The sequence below is a fragment of the Mixophyes fleayi genome, chromosome 11 (genome assembly GCF_038048845.1).
Source record: "Mixophyes fleayi isolate aMixFle1 chromosome 11, aMixFle1.hap1, whole genome shotgun sequence".
Lineage (NCBI taxonomy): Eukaryota > Metazoa > Chordata > Amphibia > Anura > Limnodynastidae > Mixophyes > Mixophyes fleayi.
In genome coordinates this window covers 10,216,940-10,237,169 of record NC_134412.1, presented here as the reverse complement: position 1 = coordinate 10,237,169, position 20,230 = coordinate 10,216,940, and the positions used below count along the sequence as shown (strand labels likewise).

Genomic DNA, 20,230 nt, shown 5'->3' with positions numbered 1-20,230 from the left:
TTCCTCTGTGCTGTTGAATGACTACATTGGAAGTGATACACAAGCGCCAATAGTCCTGCACTTGTTTTCTTCTTTCTCAATCCATCATACTCTAAATGTAAAAGCTCCCCTTCAAAAATTTCAAATAAAACAGGCACATACACTATAAATAACTGACCCAATGTGACTGTAGTTGGTAATTATCTTCACCACAAATCATCATAAGTGTATTCCCATGCTGGATGACTGTGATTGGCTGGCGGTGAATGGGAATCCTAGATTAAATTATTTCCCTTCTGTTGATCGTAGAGTGTGTTAGTGGGGATATTGTTGGTGATATTTAATTTAACTTTTTTACTTTCGTATTATGACATATTAAAAAAAAATCAGGAAAAAAAAAGAATAATCTTCCATTTCCACTTAATGGATCAACAAAGAAGGAAAGGAAATGTTATTTCATATTAAGTAAAGTGGCAAGTGAGAGAGTGTATTTGTAGGTTATCATGTTGCTTAATTTCTAGTGAATAATTGGGGTTGGACTGGGAATATTGAAGGTCAAATTCCACTGTGAAACGCGCACATTTTTTGCTCCCAAATGAGGAACGAGTCAAATATTCAGTAGAACAATTTTGAAAATTGTACCCATTTCTACTCTTTTCACAAATTTGATACCATCTCATCTATTGAAATAGGAAACATACTGTATTAATTTACTAACACCAATTCTGTTGTAGCCTTTGCTTAAAGTTTCCCTTGTCATCTACATTTACCTATTGAGCTGAAAAGAGGGCATTGTTGGAACCCCTAATAGATTTAAATGTCTGTATTTGTTTGACTCATTTAGCTCCCAAGCTTTTTATTCTCGTTACTTTATCACTTCTCTGTATTTTTTATTGTACCAATGAAACCGGGAACACACATCTGTTATAAAAAGATTACAACATGTTTTCAGTCTCGGTTTCCCGATAACACTTTTTTTATTTCTGCAAATGTTCATATAAAATCTTATTACATATCCACCGCCCCAGACAATATGCCAAGTAAACCTCATGGGAACATTTATTGAACATTTATTGAACGCAGTCTGTCATCACCTGCTTAGTCACACCTGTGTAGATAATTTCACTTGGTGATATGTATTATAGCCATTGTGCAAATGGAAGTACTGAAAAGTGTTTACACACCTTCCCATTGTCACATTATCTGTTTTTCAACTTGCTTCATGAAAATCTATAATTGAATTTGCATTACACTGTAATCAGTTGGGATAAATTGTCTGATACTATAACAAAATGCATTCAACGGACACACAGGGCAGCAAAAATATTGGGTCACACTAAAATGTTCTACTAAAAGCTCTTCGACTGGTGACTAGTATACAAAACAGAGACCACTCTGATGACAACGAAACAAAGGTATAGAAAGCAAGTCCATTTCTAGTAAGTCTGTTGAATAGCGGTGGGTCTTAAATCCCTGATGACGGACAGCCCGACATGAGTTACCCTGACATTTTCAGTGCGAAGCGTGGGATCCCCGACATAGTGTCCTTATCGACTGTTTAAAAATATAAATTCTATTAAATCCGAGACTTTAACATGCAGACAGCAGGGAATGACATTACTTTCAACGCCGACACTAACCTTCCTGCACTTAAAGGCACAATGGAAACAGGCATCACCTCTACATTGTTTCGTAGGAAGGCTTCTATAATGCAGAAGAGGCGCCTGTTTCCATTGCGCCTTTAAGCGCAGGAAGGTTAATGTCGGCGTTGAAAATAACGTCATTCCCTGCTGCCTGCATGTTAAAGTCTCGGATTTAATAGAATTTAAAATAATTTTTATAGAATGTTTAATTTTTCCGGGTGATAATGTTTCTCGGGGACAGTGCACTTTTAATTATCTGCAGTTTGTTTCAGTCCATAATTTAAATGTGTAATCTTCTCTAAGCATTTCCAAAGGAAAGAAACCTGCGTCACAATTAATAAACAACTGCTAGGCAATGGTGTGGAAATAAAGTTTGGGAAAGTTAAAAAAAGAGTACAAAAGCAATCGGCTTGGAATACAACATACAGTATATGTCAGCATAAGAGTTGTAGGGGGGAAAAATCATATGGAAGAGAATTAGTGACGATATAACTTTCACCATCTTGGGGAATTCTAGTTCTCCTCCCACCTGTCTTATTAAATACAGGGGAACATTAATATAGAAGAAGGCTTGTTTTATTTGACACATTATTGATCAGGATGGAAGCGAACTGAGATCTGCTGAGCTTCTGAACTTTACAGACTTTAGTAAATCAACCCGTTATTAAAAAATCTTGGCTTTAAGTAACAAAGATCAATTAAAAGGATGTAAATATTCACCACTTGTTGGAGATACCCTAAAACTGGTAGTAAAATAATTTTCATATAATTACGCTAATTATTTGCCAGTTTGTTAGCTATGGATTGAACTCCAGATCATGATTAATCAGATGTCAACGTAGATTGATGGAAAATCCACACAATGACATAATTATCCAACAGTGCTAAAGGTGTTGCGTTGGATTCAGTCATTTAACTCAATAGCCGATCGTCCAATTCATTCATATTTGACCACTCTTGTTTACATACATGTATTGTCAAATCTGATGCCGATAGAGTCACTTTGATGTTTAGTAGAGCAGCCAGTTAGCGCTATATTGGCACTTTTAAAAAGTATCCTATAATGGTTTGATTACCTTTTACGAACATATGTGTAAGTCAAACATATCCCTTTAAAGTGTCATATTTTAAAATACCACATGTTGTTGCTAGTGAGCTACAGAAAAAACTATTATGCAGAGATGATGTGTGGAAGAGTTGCTCATGAATGCTAATAAAAGTCAAATACACGCAGGAATTAGGCAAGCCTACCAAATTATTGCAGAATGTTTACAATCCAAAACCCAGCTATGTGGGAGGTTGCTATGGGAGACACCACCAGCTATCAGTGGAACGTCCTGTATTAATGACCCAATTGTGTTTTTATGTATGATGTGGATGTTTACATAGTTTTTAATGCTGTTTGCCAGACTGCTCCACAATAAAAGTTTGTCATGTTCGACGGTCTGCACAATCTCACCAGTGGTAGGAGTTCAGTAGGTAAATTTGGAATTTTTTTTGATTAATAAAAATACAAATTGCACTTTTGTTCAGTGGCGTATACAGCAAGCCATTGACAGTTATACAGCTGTCCCAATGTTAAATGATAGTATCTGGATTAACTCATCAAGCTGCTTCTTAGCTATACATTTCCAAAGACTCATCCCCCTTCAACAGGCAATTTGTAACACCTACACCTGCTGAAAATAGAGATGAGTATACAAACTGAGAAATCCACACTGGTGAGGAGTCCAGTATACAAAAGGTTTTTCTATTTGCCATCATTTAGGCTAATACTCTGTAGCAATTTGCATACAAATATGCATATAATACCATAGAGAAACCTAAAATAAAATATTAGCAAGTTTTACTGAAAACACAAACACAAAAGAATTAGAAGATAATTAATCCCTAAGGTTTCAAACACATTATAGGATCATTAAGCACTGGGGGAGTGGATGTCTATCACGATGTAGACCAACTTTTTCTAAAGCACAGTTAAAATGATGAAGAATTCTCTTTAAAAATTAAAACACTATTTGGGGACAGTATATTTTATCGGAGTTTAGTGGCAGACAATGGACAAAAGCAAAATCCAAATAACAGGCTGAGGTGATGGGCAGGAGAGAAAATCAGAATCCAATACACTATCCAGGCCACAAAAAGGAAGCATACACAGTAAAAGGCACACTGGTTCAGAACAAACTATCACCAGCAGAGGTGGACAAGAAAGGAAGCTTAAAAAAGCCTGATAAAGCCTGAAGAGCCAATAGGAGAAAAATTATAGGGTAAGCTCCTCGATCTCTGACATCCACTATGATCACATGACCCACAGAAAGTAAGGCGTTTCCTCATTCTTGGAAATCCCACGAGGGGAAGGGTCTGAATCTTAAAAAAACAAATTAGAATCAGTGAAACCAATGTGTGCTCCTTTAAATTCTTGAAATGTGTACAAATGAATAAAATCTTTTGAGAGAGTGCAGCTAGGGCAATTAACACCACTGTCTATGTGCAAATATTTTAAAAAAAATAAAAATGTCCGGCGCTGTGAAACAAACAATATAATATAATAACTGTAAGCACTTTACTGTTATTTGCTTCTGCTTTTCCGCAAAGAGCAACAGGAGCCGGTTTTCACCCAGCTATTAACTTGCAGTATATATAGTGAGAGAAACAGCCTGAAAAGTACTTTACACCTGTGTTATATATTAACAGATACTGAATTAACTTATTATTTACTTTTAAATTTACTTAGATGGCATCTAATATAGGTTCAAGCATTAAAGTGTCTTTAATGGACAGGTGATTTCCTGGCTAGTGTGTGTGTGGTTATGTGTGTATGGCTAGACCTTTTTGTCCAATGTATGTATAAAATATTGGTGTTGTTTTGACGAAGGGACATGGATTATCAACATGCATGTAAGATGTATGGTTGCCCCCCCTTCTCCCCATTGTCTATGGTAGACTGTGAATAAATGTGGAATGTTAGGACATATCTGGAATGCACCCACTTTGACAGCAATGTCCAGTTGAGGTTTCTCAGGCAGTACAGTCAGACTTCACTTATGAATGCCAGTCATTCTGAGGGCCATGGGGGTAAAGCATATTCCTTGTCAAAACATGAAATCAATGAGGTAAGAGGCTGTCTGTATCTCCTGTGCTATCCTCCTCCTCTCCTGCTGTCTTTTTTTCCAGCATGCAATCTCTCCACCTTTACAGGATCTCTGTCTCTCACTTCTCTTTGATGCAACTGTCCAAGGTGCTGAAATACTGTAAGCCCTTTAAAGGCAATGAAGAGAACACTTTGCCGCAGAGGGAAGGCATGGACAAATGTTAAGTCTAAGATGAAACTACATTTTTTATTGCTGTAGAAAGCATTGATAATTAATGATATTTAACACCAAAATCAGGGGTAACTTCATAAACAGACCCACTGATCTTATTCTATCTTTAATATATATTTTTTAGTATATTTGAATTTTTTTGTGTGAATCATCTTGGACATTATTCTTGTCACTATTACTATTATTTATTTATTTTATTTATTAATTAATTCTTAACCTTTTTTGTACATCACTTATTTTTAGACCATATTGCTAGTATTCATTATAAACTCACATGTATGTTATAAAAGTAGACACTCCCAACTGTCCCATCCTCCCTCACCATCCACTTAACTCCCATTCCCCAATCCACTATAATTGCACCGGATATCTCACCCAATTATTATGACCTCATTAAAAAGCACTAGACATTCCTTGACAAAACTTTTAGCAGCATCCATACTATCCTATGAATGTTTTACTACAATTGACCCATACAAGAAAGCCCACAGGAACTTGGGTGGATGCAGAGATGTGTAAAGGGAGTGGGGTGGGGACAAAGTATCTTGGACTCCTTTGTGGGTCCAGAGGTAGCAGATTATGGTTGGGGTGTCTCCGACCCCTTCTGCAACATCAGGTTAGCCATATTAAAGACTGGACAGTGTGAATGTGTTCCAAAGGCTTTCTCTTGGCCTACACCCCTCCTAGGTTCTCTGTGCATGCTACTTAAGAGAAAGATTCATGAGGTCACCTAAGCTGAGGGGTTGGGGTGGGGGCAAAAGTGCCAGAACTAGAGTACAGTATTGCTTTCAATGGTAGTGGGTGTATGTATTTTTTTATTTATATGTATATCAAGTTCATATACCTCCCGACACATAAAGAAAAACTGGAAAAACATAAGCCCCACCCACGATCCCACCAAAACATGTCCATACTCTACTAAAACCACACTTGACCAATCTACCCAGACCCCCACATTTTCACAATCCCATGCATGCTTGTTGATAGGCTGTGTCCACATTGTGGTTCAAAAATTGGAGCAGTCCTATAAAAACTGTGTAATATGCAGTGGGTGCAAAAATAATATTTATTAACTGTCCCTAATATCCAAGGAAAGTCACAGGATTTAATGACTTTTCCTGGGAAATTGTTGCCCTTGGAGATATCCCTATTTTTCAACATTGGCCAATTGAACAATAAAATACTTATTTATCTCTATGCATGCTGAAAGCAATCCTTTTAGTCTATGCTTACTTTTTTGGACCTTATAAATTAAGAATAATTTTTTTAATCAAATTCAGTAAATTTGATTGAAATGTGACTATATGGGAGTAACATGACCCAGGAGTAATGTGACCCTGGAAACTATGGAAGAGAAGTGTATTTTCCACAGTCTGCATTTTTGGCCCAGAAAGTGCTCACTCTTTGCTCACCATGGATGTACATGGCACCTCAAGGGTCTCTTCAGCGGAGGGGGTTGTGGGTGGCCTAATGCTTCTGATATGTAATGACAGATTTTACCATCCATCACTCCTGACCTAGACACCTTAAGATTTTCCTCTGATAGGTCTAACCCAGTGGTGGGCAAACTCAGTCCTCAGGGGCTACCAACAGTTCATGTTTTTAGGATTTCTGTCTGTAGAAACAGCTGGGATAATTACTGACCCAGCCAAATAGATTAACTCAGCTGTGCATGATTAAAGAAATCCTAAAAACATGAACTGGTGGTAGCCCTTGAGGACTGAGTTTGCCCACCACTGGTTTAACCCATAAATGTGCTTAACTCTAACCTGTCCTGCTATAAAAAGATGCACTGCATAAAGCTCTTTTTGCCCATTTTAAATATAAAGCATGTATAAGTTTCAAATTTAGGAATGAATTAGAAAACAACAGATTACTTAACTGCAGAGCAAAGAAAATGAACTGTCTTTCTGCATTAAAAAGCGAGATTTGAATATTGAAAACATTTATGAAAATCACTGCACAGGACTCAACCCATCAACTAAGCACCTAAGAAGGTGCTCAGCAAGGACACAGCACACAGAGAGGCCTGAGATAAGGACCAGGCAAAGACAGAAGAGATGAGTAAGAACCCCAGCAGTAAAATGACTTGTCAAAAGTTGACTTGGAAATATGAATCTAAACATAAATCATAATATTGTATTTAATATACTGAAAACTTAAATGTTCATTTACTTAGTATAATACAAAAATTGTCATAAGCGCTACGGGCTTGATTCATTAAGGGATTTAAACAGCGGGGTTGTGAGTACAATCTGCAAAATCACTCTGTGCATGCCACGTTCAATTGATGTTCAAGCGCAAAGGACCCTTCCTACAGCCTACTATGTCAGGGAAGGAGCAATACAGACAAGGGGCTTTTGGCTACAGTAAATGTACGGTAAGAGCGTGCCAATCGAAAGTACACACAGCATCGTCCAATCAAAGCTCTGAGCATCTCAAAAGTACTTGCTTGACATCTTGCTCCAGCTCCAGGGCTAGTCTAAGCGCTGCTTACTAATGATGATGGCTGTGTATGCAATCAGTAGGAACTGTAAAAATGTAGACATTATTACCATCATAGGAAATGTATTTCATTGGGAAAAAAATATATACTTTTCTTGAATGTTTTGTCATTAATGCCTATATTATTACCAGGTGACATTAATTCAATATATTTTTTTTCTTTGCATTCTTTTGAGAATTTAAACTCTACATCAGTATTGAACATATCCTACAGTGTCCTGTGTAGTAGAGCCGATTGGACCTAGACCCATAGTCACCAGCGCACGTATCTTCAGATCCGGTCCTTGCTGAATTCAGGTGTGCGCAGACCTGACTTACGTGCACTCTGAAACAAACTCACATTGCGTTCAGTGTTCGTGCCATGGTGAATCAGGACCTACATGTTTCTATATATTATCAGACCATGCTTTGGTCAGAGATATATGTTAATGTCAGCACAATGTCCAATACATGTAGAAAAGGGTTGGGTATTGAATTACGATACTGAGAAAGACGACACTACTTACCCCTACAGCGTCATCGCAAAACTATCATTCCCGACATCCTCAGCGGTCCGACTGTTGTAAAACGCTGATTTGGCAGAAAATAGGGAGATGGAGTGTCCGTCGGCCGGGAATGACGTCACTGTTAAAAAACGTCAGTATTGTTAGTGCTGTTAAAGGGGCAATCCCCTTTAGGGGATTAAAGGGGCAATCCCCTTTTACAGCACTAACAATACTGAAATTTTTTAACAGTGACATCATTCCTCGCCGCCGGAAACTCCATCTCTCTATTTTCTGCCAAGTCAGCTTTTACAACAGTCGGCCCGCTGAGGATGTCGGGAATGATAGTTTCGTGATGATGCTGTAGGGGTAAGTAGTGTCGGTGTTGTTGTAGTCTGGAAAGCGACTACCACCGGTAGAAAAGTAAGAGACAATCATTATATTCATGTAAAAAAACTAATTTTTTTTCCAGATACTCATTTATTTTATATTTCTCTTCATAACCATTGATTTAAGAAAATAAAATCTTAACATACATAGAATATGAGAATATGTGTAAACATCATAATAATTCTCCAATCCTTTTTGCTTTATTGTGACTCTTAAAATATCATAATTATGTCATATTGGTAGAAATATATTTTCAAAGGGAACTATCACATAATGTTCTCATATTATGCAGCAAAAAGGTACATGTCCAAATATTTCTCATCTACTCAGAAGATTTCAAAATCTAAAAATATTCTTGCACGTGTGTCCTCTCCTTTTAAAGTTTATCTAATTTAGCAATTTTGCCAACAGGGCAGCAAATGCGGAATAGAAGGACTCGGCGTATTGGCCAACCTCTCCGTGGCTGCAGAACATCTTTGAGTCAATATTCAACCCACTGATAGAAGCAACCTGATTACCGAGTATATCACAGAAGCTTTTGGTGGCACATCCACAGATGGTATCTTTTAGAGTTATTGTTCCTGCCATGAAAAGAACATGTCATTAATTTCACAGATTCTGTCAATTAAGTTTTAAATTAAAACATCTTAGATTTTTTTAATTGACCAGCTCTCCCATATTAAAACATCTTCTCCAAGTGGCTGCTGTGGATATATCTGTGAAAGCACAATATAACTAGGCTGACTCTGCCATGTCTTCCATTACTATTAAACAAGATATCAGGAATCCCCACAATTCCAGAGAATCTGAACCCTACCCCCACCTGTACCCCATCCATGGTTTACACTCTGAAGAAGTCTGAATGAAGACACCACTGATTGAAATGTGTCGATAAAGCTGATTGAATAGCTGCTGTGTGTAGATTGACCAATACCAAAGCGGGAATGATTTGTTGACTTGCATTGCAACCAATCGATGACAAACCTAAATAAAATAGGCCATAAATATTATTTCAGAATAAAATAGTAAAATATTATATTACCTGTTAGCTTTCTTGCCATACGACCGCATTTGACCTCATCTCCAGTGCACGGCAAAGTGTCTCCAGTATAACAAAAGTCAGATTTGTCCGATGAGCAGGTTGGACATATCAGGCCGTTCTTCTCTGAGCTATCAGCTGGCACTTTAAAATAATATATAAATAGTATTAAATGCTTACTAGAAAATTATATTTGTTTGATGTCTTTCGTTGATGTCAGAGATAGCTGCATGAAAATCTGTGAGTGAACCAAGCAAATTAAAACATCTCCTTTTTTGAATCATCATTTTGACAAGCATTATGTGACCAGTTTCAATTATAACATATACCTGTTGCCAGTTTATTAATGATGCACATTTAATGCAATTCATTTTTTGTGCATATGTTTATAAGCAAATGATAGATTTACTATTTGTATACACCTAAGTATATATATAGACATGGTAGAGATGCTCAGGCTCCAGTGACATTCAGGAGAGCTCCATTGCTCCATTGCTAATTGTCATTGCTGAAATAGAAAAAATAGGTCTGGCAGGCTTGGTCTTCTAAACCTGCAGTCACATTGTACTGTGTTAAATAGGTAACATACAAAGAGGAGAGCTCCAATGCTCCATTGCTATTTGTCATTGCTGAAATACAAATAATAGTTCTGACAGACTTGGGGCTAGATTTACTAAGCTGCGGGTTTGAAAAAGTGGGGATGTTGCCTATAGCAACCAATCAAATTCTAGCTGTCATTTTGTAGAAGGTACTAAATAAATGAAAGCTAGAATCTGATTGGTTGCTATAGGCAACATCCCCACTTTTTCAAACCCACAGCTTAGTAAATCTAGCCCTTGGTCTTCTAAATCTGTAGTCTTTGTTTGAAAGTGTATGAAAATAATATTGTGACCTGTAAAGTGGTCAAAATTGACTGAAAATGACTTGAAATTAGTGGTATTAAGGGTTAATAATAATGTAGGGGGCCAAAAAAGCAAAAATATGTGGTTTTAGCAAAAAAAAATATGGATTTTAGATAAAAATCGGGATCCAAGACCAAAACACGCAAGTGCGGTTTCGCCAAAACCAAAACACAAACTTAATCCAGATCCAAAACCAAATCCAGAACGCGGGGGTCAGTGAACATCTCTAATACATGGCCTCTACTTGTTATGAAGTTATTATACCTGATTCTTTTTTCACTAAATCTAGTTGCATGCTTTTTTAGTAAAGTTGATGTTTTATACATTGACATGGTGCTGACTTTGTGACTTCTTTGGTATGATGCAATGGTTAGTATTGTTGCCTTGGATTCCGGGTGACAGCTGAGTGGAGTTTGTATATTCCTCCTTGATGCTGGGGGCCTGTAACTACACTGGCCTTATCTGTTTGTGTTCCTGGTGCAGGCAACAAGATTGTAAGCTCCACAGACACAGGATCTAATGTGATTAAATAAACATTCTCTATCTGTAAAGTGAACTGGTATTACAGCTTTTGCTGCACAATTGAGGTATTTCAAAGTGGACTTTTTATATTGGGAAACTGGGGACATGGTAGGATTCCAACCAAGGCATCATCTGTGTAGAGTTTGCATGCTTTCCCCATGTTTGCGTGGGTGTCCTATTGGTGCTCTGGTGTCCTCCCACAGTCCAAAAACATACTGTCAGGTAAAATATGATTTGTGCTATAAAAATAAATACAAAGGATGTTGACACAGAAAATTTGCGATGTTCTCTAAAAACTTACATTGAGGAGTAGGTGGGGTACAGTCATCGGTGTCACAACATGAAGTTCCCGTCTTCACTTTGCCGTAGATAAAGGTCAAACTTCCATTTACATTACATTGGTCCCTCGTTCCACATGATATAGAGTATTGTGGAGTGTCTGTGCCTACTGTGTACATTATATGAGAGAACATTTAATTAATTGTTTTTAGTGCTCATTTGGACCACATTACATGCATATTAGTTGTTAAGTAAGCTCATTAATGCATATATTTAATAATACATTGATGTAAATATGGAATTGAACAGAAAACTATAACAATCCTGTGCTAAAAAAATATAAATTATACTAATAATAAGAAATATGGTACACGACAGTACCATGATAGAACACAGCAAATCTAACTTCTTTCCCCAAATCTAACTACCATTTTTGCTTGTAAGAGTGGATGGTGACTGGTAGATAACTTTTTATTTTGTCCATATTTATTTATTTAAAATAATTATTTTACAACCTTTTTTGTCTTTTTTTTATCTTCTTCCCTTACATTCCAAACCAGAGATGGTGAAGAAGTCATCTATGCTTGTAGCATTTTATTGGCAAGTAAGATATATATGGTTGACAGAGTGAATAGACACCCTCCACAGAGTTTAGAGATCGGAACAGGATTAATATATGGGATACTGTCTCATCACTGTAAATATTAAAGATATAAGTAGTTACCAATGAGTTCTGTGACCTTATTAAAAGAAAAAGGCTACGGTCTGAGCGCTTTTATATAAATTGTGAGACTCCAAGTAACTTCTAATATCCCCAAAAAAATGTTAAATAGTTGTACATTATTCCTTATAATACACAAGTTTTAATTAAGAGAAACAAAACAATATGTTTCTTAATACACAGATCCACACTGATACACTGACACACGGACTTACAATAACACAAAATGACCGGCACAAAGACTCCCTCTGACAATGACTGACATATTAACACCGTGGTAGGGGCTCAGTGGTTAGCACTTCTGCCTCACAGCACTAGAGTCATGAGATCGATTCCCCACCACAACCTTATCTGTGTGGAGTTTGTATGTTTTCCCCATGTTTTCATGAGTTTCCTCCGGGTGCTCCTATATCCTCCCAAACACATATTGGTAATTTAATTAGCTGCTGAAAAAACTAACACTATTATGAGGTGCTTAATTCCTTCTGAAACATGTTTTCTTACTGGACACTGAAGTGATGACTCACAGTTTGTATAGGTATTATTTACAGCGGTTTATTCCTACATTAGCATCACTTGTGCATTATGGTTATCTAATATATATAAGCCTAGCGGCGTGTGTTAGTCTGTGTGTGAAAAAAAAAAAACAAGCTGCAGCGCCACCTGCTGGGTGGAGTTATACACTGACCTACTAAATTAAAATTAGAATAGTGAAGTCCGTTAACTTCCATCATCCCCCCTTCCCCCCGTGGGAGGGGTAGTAAAGGCTAAATTTACCTCATTTTCGTGAGGTAATTTTACCTCATGAACACACATTAAAAAGGCCGCTTGCGTCGGGAAGTAACGCTCTTCCCCTGAGGAGGCCTGGGCTAGGCCCAAATGCACGACAAGAACCTTTTTAAGACCTTAAGTAGCTTGATTTGACTAGAATGCATGAGTATCATGCACAGGTTAACTTGTTATAGATAATAGTGGACCCTGGACATTGCCTTTGACTGCAGCCTTTCCCCCTGTAATTTAATAACCATCATCATCATATGTCATCTCTGCGCATTTCACCATTCAGTTATTGACATACCTACTGTGACTACAGAATAAGCAGCGACACAGACATTATCAGAAGGACAGCTCACAGCAGGCTGAGTGCAGGGTTTATCACTGAAATGCCAACAGCTTTTACATGTGATGGAATATCCTACAATACAAAATACAATACAGTCTAAGTTTAACATACAGACTATTATCCACAATTCTGCATTGAATGTTTATGGTTTTATACCATTCAGAGATACATTGTAACTATTAAATAATATCTTCCATCTAGGCATCACTCTGCAATCTGGAAATAAAGTATTCAATGATATACTGTGCAGAAAAATAACACTATATAATGCAATATATTAAGTACATTAATTACAAACATCAATTCATACATTATATTATAGTACAAAACAATGCAACTTAAAACCAGCCCACACTATGCCTGGTCACTGAAGTTTGAGATGAATCAAATGTAGATACAACTATATTCCCCAGCAGTGAAACACATCTGCTCAGCTCAAAGTAATAAATATAATAAGTAATGTTTACGTTACATATGTTTGATAAATTAAAGCAGTTCAAAATATAATAAATTATGAATAGTAATACACCATTTAAATAATTTTCACTGTGAATCTCACTCAAGCAATTGTATGATTATTGTATCAGTGCACACAGAAATGCGTTGGGTACACAGAATAAAAAGGTCAGTTCCAGCACTTGTAACAATAGGTAACAGCTCAATTCTTACTGACATCTGTTCCCATAAGGACTCTGTACAATTAAGAAGAACATGTGCTTCATGTCAGCACTCAACAGGGGGGTTCGGTATTAGTAAAATATAAGCATGAAACAAGGCATTCTGACTAGTTGGGACTAACATTTCATTACTTAGAAAAAAACAGGTGTTAAGTTTTCATTTACTACCTATTATCCACATGCAATGTTAGAGTTATTTTTCATACACTTTGGACACATAAGTTAAAGACGATATTCACTTTTGCCCATATAATAATACACATCGAGAACTGACTTAGCAGTCAAGGGTGCAGCCATCTCTTTCCAATTCTCGTGGACTGTGCCCTTCCATCTAGGGAAATTTTTTATATTAGTGAACGCTTAAACCATTTTATGTGCTAGTACTACATTTCGTTATGTCCTGCTATTTATGTGGGATCCCCATCTACCTCTTTAATGGGAAACCCACCCTGTCCCTTCTCAATACTGCATTCAGCTTCTGGTCCACCACATCTGACAGCATGTAGAGGGGAGCATTGAGCAGTGGGCATTGTATCCAACATCTGATTACATTACTGTAATGTCCTCTGTACATACAGACCAGACATATAAATCTCATGTACAGTCAGCGCAATTGCACTAGGGGATAAATGCAGATAACGGTGGTGTTGTAGTGAGGACCAAAATGTTATTTGGAACGAGCTGCCTCAATTGCAAGTATTGTCAAAAAACAGGACTAATTTCACTTGCGATAAGATGAACATCACACAGTCATAGCACATGAAATAATAACCATTTCCATTAGATCAATGCAAATTTATTTTTATATTATTAAAATAAAAATATAGCACATTATTTATCTAGTCAGTTAATTTTATTGCCATATGATATTTTGCACAGAGGATCTCAGTATTAGAAAAGTCTTATATATACACCACATCCCTTTTTTGTTCTCTTGCATCTGTAATTATTACCTCCTGACACATTCACTGCCTCATTCCTCAACTTATCGGAAGAGCTCACTCTCTCTCTCTCTCATCTTCCCGGTAATGGATGGGTAACTTCTCTTCTTGTTTTCTCAATCCTTTACATTTTATCTGTGACCTCCCCCCAACCCACTTCACTGCATTCACACATCTCATTGAGTCCAAGGGGTATATTTACTATACGGCAGTTCACTTAGAAAGTCTAACATTTACAAATATGCCTTTATATTTAAACCTGCCATTGAAACAGCTTATTTTGTCAGTAATATAGCCACACAAACACATATATCTTTAATTAAATATATTAAACATATATTTTATTTTTTTTATTCTGGAGAAAAATAATTAAAATATATTTATATGCTTGCTGTACAATCTTTCTATTTACCCTGAAGCTGTTTAATAAAGAGAACATTGCTGACTATATTTATATATATATATATATATATATATATATATATATATATATATATATATTATTATTATTTAATTTTTTTTGCAAAGTAACATTTATGCTGTGTCACAATATAAAATTGTATCTATTGTCTAAAAAGACTTGGGGGTATATTTACTATGCAGCAGTTCCGTATAACCATGGATTCCCAGAGCTTTAAAGTCATTTTTTAACAAGGCACATTTATTAAAGACAAAGCCCATCGGGTTTTGTCTTTAACAAAATTGCCGTTTGAAGAAAATGACTTCAAACCGTCGGGAATTGGCGGTCATAGTAAATCTAGCCCCAAGTCTCCAATAGATGCAATTTTATATTGACACAGCATAAAGGATATTTTGCAAAATATAATAGTAATATTACAATAATAATAATAATAATAATAATAATAATAATAATAATAATAATAATAACAATAACAATAATACTAATAATAAAAATAATAATTATATGTATATGTGTATATATATATATATATATATATATATATATATATATATATATGTGTGTGTGTATTTACAACAGTCAGCAATATTCTATTAAATAACTTCAGGGAAAATAGGAAGATTGTCCAGCATATACATATATTTTAATTATTTTTCTTCAAAATAAAATAATACAACATGAGATATATTTGTAATAGATTTAATGATATGCTTTATGTGTGTATATGTTTTCTCATTAGGAAATAGAGTCTTACCAGTTGATGTTAGAGCTGTGAGAACAGCCAGGAATCCCAGGGTCTTCATTATGAGAGTATATCTCTGTGTTTAAGGATTAGGGTAGGTCCACACTTCTCAAATGTAAACTAATTTCAGAAACTCACTTATTTATTGCACATTAATTGGAGGGCGGGGAAAACAGGATAATAAAAAGAGGAAGGCACAAGCTGTTGATGTCATGGAAAGAATATATCCTTTTCCCTATTTTCCAATTCCAGATTTGATACTTAATTGACGTTTTTTTTCCATTTCACTAAGCCGTTTTAACTTATAGAATTCAGCAGCAGTGACAAAAAAGAAATAGAAGGACAGGCATAGAAGGGGTCAAAAAACAGACACTATATAAGGAAACCTGGAATAGAATATAAAGATGTATCTAACATGCAAATTACCATGGAAGTCCAGATACTCAGTTGTTCCCATATCTAACCACACAGAGTAGCTGGAGTACTCACATGCCTCCAGATCTTACTGATTAAATCCCACAGCACTCCACTAGGTCAAGTATTTTTCCAGAATAGTGAAAGGGGAGCTGAGAAAATCATAAAGTAGACAAACTCAGCAGTAAAGCACAAAACAAGACAACAGATAGAGGAAAGGAACACAACGTTAGGCACCGCTAAAAACAGCAGGACAAAAGGCACTAAACACTAACCAATAGATTTCCATGATAATCTACTAGGTTAAGTAAAGTTGTCAGAACAATGACAAGAGCACCTACAGTGGAGGTGGAGGCAAACTCAGTAATAAAACACTGAATAATCAGTATGAAAAAATAACCTCTCCGTCCCCAATCCTGGATCTTAATCTCATGGAGAACCTGAGGGATGAGATGGAGTGAAAGTTAAGAGCCCATAAGTTTGGGACCAAATACCTTCTGAAACTACCTGAAACATAGTAAACATGCCTCATTGATCGACAGTGGTTATTCATTTCGAACCTTGGCCAACACAATACTGATCTTTTATTATTTCAATTTACTACTTCATTGTTACTTGTTGTCTCAATATTAATTTGTGTAAATATTGTTTTTTTTTAGTAATAATAGCTGTTTAAGTGTGTATTAAGATTTGACAAATAAAAGTTTAAATACCAGTTAGATACTGAGATTTATGTCTGCCAAATTTCATGGCTAAGTGGTTAACACTTCTGTCTCACAGCACTGGGTTCATGGGTTCAATTCCAGACCATGATCTTATCTGTGTGGAGTTTGTATGTTCTCCCTGTGTTTGCGTGGGTTTCCTTCAGGTGCTCCGGTTTCCTCCCACACTCCAAAAACATACTAGTAGGTAAATTGGCTGCTATCAAAATTGACCCTAGTCTCTCTCTGTCTGTCTGTGTGTGCAAGTTAGGGAATTTAGACTGTAAGCTCCAATGGGGCAGGGACTGATGTGAATGAGTTCTCTGTACAGCGCTGCGGAATCAGTGGCGCTATATAAATAAATGGTGATGATGATGATCAAATGCTCTTTCTTTTAAATGTCCTTGCGTTATCATTGTATTGTACAATGTGTTGGGTCACCATGTCTTTTAAATGCTGATGTTACGTGTGTAGCATATGAGTGGTGTTATTGTGTGGACCAATGAAAGCTTCCCTGCCCTACCCTTAATCCAGCTCAGGTGGGGCTCTAGATGGGTGTATAGGCCCCATCATAATCGCCCCCGATGTCAGCATTGGTACTTTGTTCCCACCCCCTGGAAACCTATATGACTATTATGACTTGCAAACAATAAATAAACAACTTACATAACAATAAGTTGCCACAAAAAATATATAATGTTTTCTGAACTGTCTAACTACAAGAAACTTGCACAGCAGTTAGGTCTCACTCTATGGGGCATATTCAATTCCGATCCGATCCGATCCGCGGTAACGCGCGTTACCGCGGAAAATGCGCAGTACTGCCGGTAATATGGTACCGTGGATTAGGTTCGCGGCCGTTCCGGCGCGATCCCGCGGATCGGGATTGGAATTGAATATGCCCCTATGATCTTCACTCATGTAGCTGAACTTAATCTATCTAGAGTGTGGACAAAACGATGGTTCAGTTATTATCCTAAGTACACATTTTTTGCATCTTAATGAAAAGGGACAAACTAGACCGAGACAGGAAACCAACAGTAAAAAAAACAAACAGCTACAGCTATTAAACAGTAGAAATGATGACTTTAATATATAATGGCATTTATTTGATGGTAGTGTCCCTTTAATTGCCAAAACACTCTGTGCAGTGACCTCATCACACATGGCACACCCTGGCACCCCATAAGCAACTTGTATTTCAGTTCTCTTATAATATGTTTTGGATAATACCATAATGGAATTACGTTACAGTAATGTCAGTTATTTTCGAAGACGCTAAATTATTTAATATGCTTTTTTGATAAATGCAGGCAACATGTAATTTTTTTAAAATTTAATGCGGTAATGAGCAGTGTTAAAAAATAATCCGTATTGCATTGATTAATAAAATAGTCCAAGTGTCCTTTAATGTATTTGCCATTATCACTGCTTAATTGATTTGCCCATTTCCTAGGTAGCCTGAGTCCGGCTATTGAATATCATTAAGTGAGACCTAACTGTTCTTTGTAGCAACACTGTGAACTTGTTTTATAACAGGGTCATGTAAATACATTTTGTTCTAAGAAAGCTCTTCCTGCATTTGATGTAGAGTAAATGGCATTTTTGACTTTTAATGATGAAATAGAGTAAGCGATTCTCAGCCCAAGCAAGTTTTAATTTTTTAGTTTTTTTCCGGACAGATATGACTTTCTGTTGGCACAATAATTGAGTGAATATATTTTTAATTGCAAACTTTTTAACCTATGGAAAACAAATGAATGAAACATTACAGCACTTGGAACATGACTAATATTAAGTGTTATATCATGATGTTGCCTGGCTTTGGACTAATGTAGTTTTGTTACTGTGCAGTTTACTTAGTTGGATCCTGCTTTGCCAAAACTGATAGTAACAGTAATAAATATCCATAAAAGGACACTTTATTGAGGAATGGAGTTTTATTATATTTGATAACAGATTTTATTAATACAACTACTTTATTTACATGTACAGATACAATTTTTATGTGATGCATTAACTGTATGAGTAGTATTTTGTGCAATGTGGTGCATTTTTTTTATTATTTACATTAACTGCTTAAGAAAGCTGATTATAGTTTATTGTAGTTAGCTTTGTATACTTTTTTTAGATTTTTTAAGTGTAAACTGAATATTATCCCTCAGCTTTTGTTCTATATTGTCTGAGTAACTCATATATTTATTTATCTACTTATATATCATATCTCACAAACATAAATCTTATCATACTTAGGATGGAAACTATTTGTCATTATGGAAAAGACAAATGGGACTTTATACTCTGATATCAGATAATTAATGCACCTACAATAATATTACACCAAATATAAACTTGAGGGAGATAAGCCTATTGATTAGATAATAGCAATTCACTGATTGCATCAAGGACAATAGGAAACAAGCTTTAGATACAATGTATATGGAAAATAGCAAAAGTGACCAGACATTGCATGTGGCATAACAGTTAATACATAAAACTTAGAGATTCAGAGATCTAGTTATTAAAGGTTAAAAAAATCAGTTTTTAGCCAGTGATAGGGGTCGTTATTGCATTGCTATATCCGTCAAAGAGGCTTTGCTAGCGCTAAGTGAAGGATCCTGTGAAGGATCTACCATGCTACTGCACAGGAGAGCCTATTATAGTGATGCATCTTGGGATGGCGTTGGAAAATCTTTTTATACTTTAGTCTCTTTATAATCTTTGGGCCTTGAGTCATTAAGAAGAGCAAAGCAAAAAAAGGAGTAACTTTGCACTTTGGCAAAACCATGTTGCATTGGAGGGGGAGGTAAATTTAAAATGTAATGACAGATTTATAGTTGTGGTAGGGCATGTCCTAGATCAACTTTAAATTTCAGTGTTAATATAAAGTTATCAAGTATTTGTGTGCTACATGAAAAAAAGCCAGTATTTTATTTATGTGCAAAATAAAAAACTAAAATAAAAAACTAACTTGCACCCTTTGCATTGTAACATGATTTGTCCAGGATCAAATTGACTGCTTTTTTGCCTTACTAATCTGGCCCACTGGGAGCATTCATTTCCCCGAGATGCCTCCAGAACGTTCCCCATGGTAATGTAACATCACGGACTTTTCCTTTTACCCAACAGAGGTGCACAGGAAAGTTCATGATGTTCAGTTACTGTAGTGTCAACGGATGTTTTACTGATCTGGAAGAGTATTCATATGGGTTGCCAGACACATGGAGAGAATCTACATTTCTCCACGGAGCAAGATCATCACTAGGAGTAGACTTAAATACAGTTAAATTACTATATGTAGTTCTCAAATTAAGTTCTCTCCAGTTTTCTCTAAATAATCATTATATAACCTTGTAACAAACTGCAGGTAGAGAATAACTGTCTGCCTGTTATATAACAGTATCTCTTCTGGTGAATTGTAGATAC

The 20,230-nt window shown here is 36.2% G+C and overlaps 1 protein-coding gene across 1 annotated transcript; it reads right to left on the bottom strand.

Annotated features, from left to right (window-relative positions):
- Positions 1–8,492: 8,492 nt before the first annotated feature.
- Positions 8,493–15,788, bottom strand: LOC142106995 (phospholipase A2 inhibitor NAI-like). The gene is made up of 5 exons (XM_075190096.1): positions 15,702–15,788; positions 12,864–12,980; positions 11,087–11,233; positions 9,365–9,505; positions 8,493–8,903 (listed from the first exon to the last, which is right to left on the bottom strand). The coding sequence occupies exons 1-5, from the start codon at positions 15,748–15,750 to the stop codon at positions 8,710–8,712; spliced, it is 648 nt and encodes a 215-aa protein (XP_075046197.1). The 5' UTR covers positions 15,751–15,788; the 3' UTR covers positions 8,493–8,709.
- Between the last annotated feature and the right edge of the window lie 4,442 nt (positions 15,789–20,230).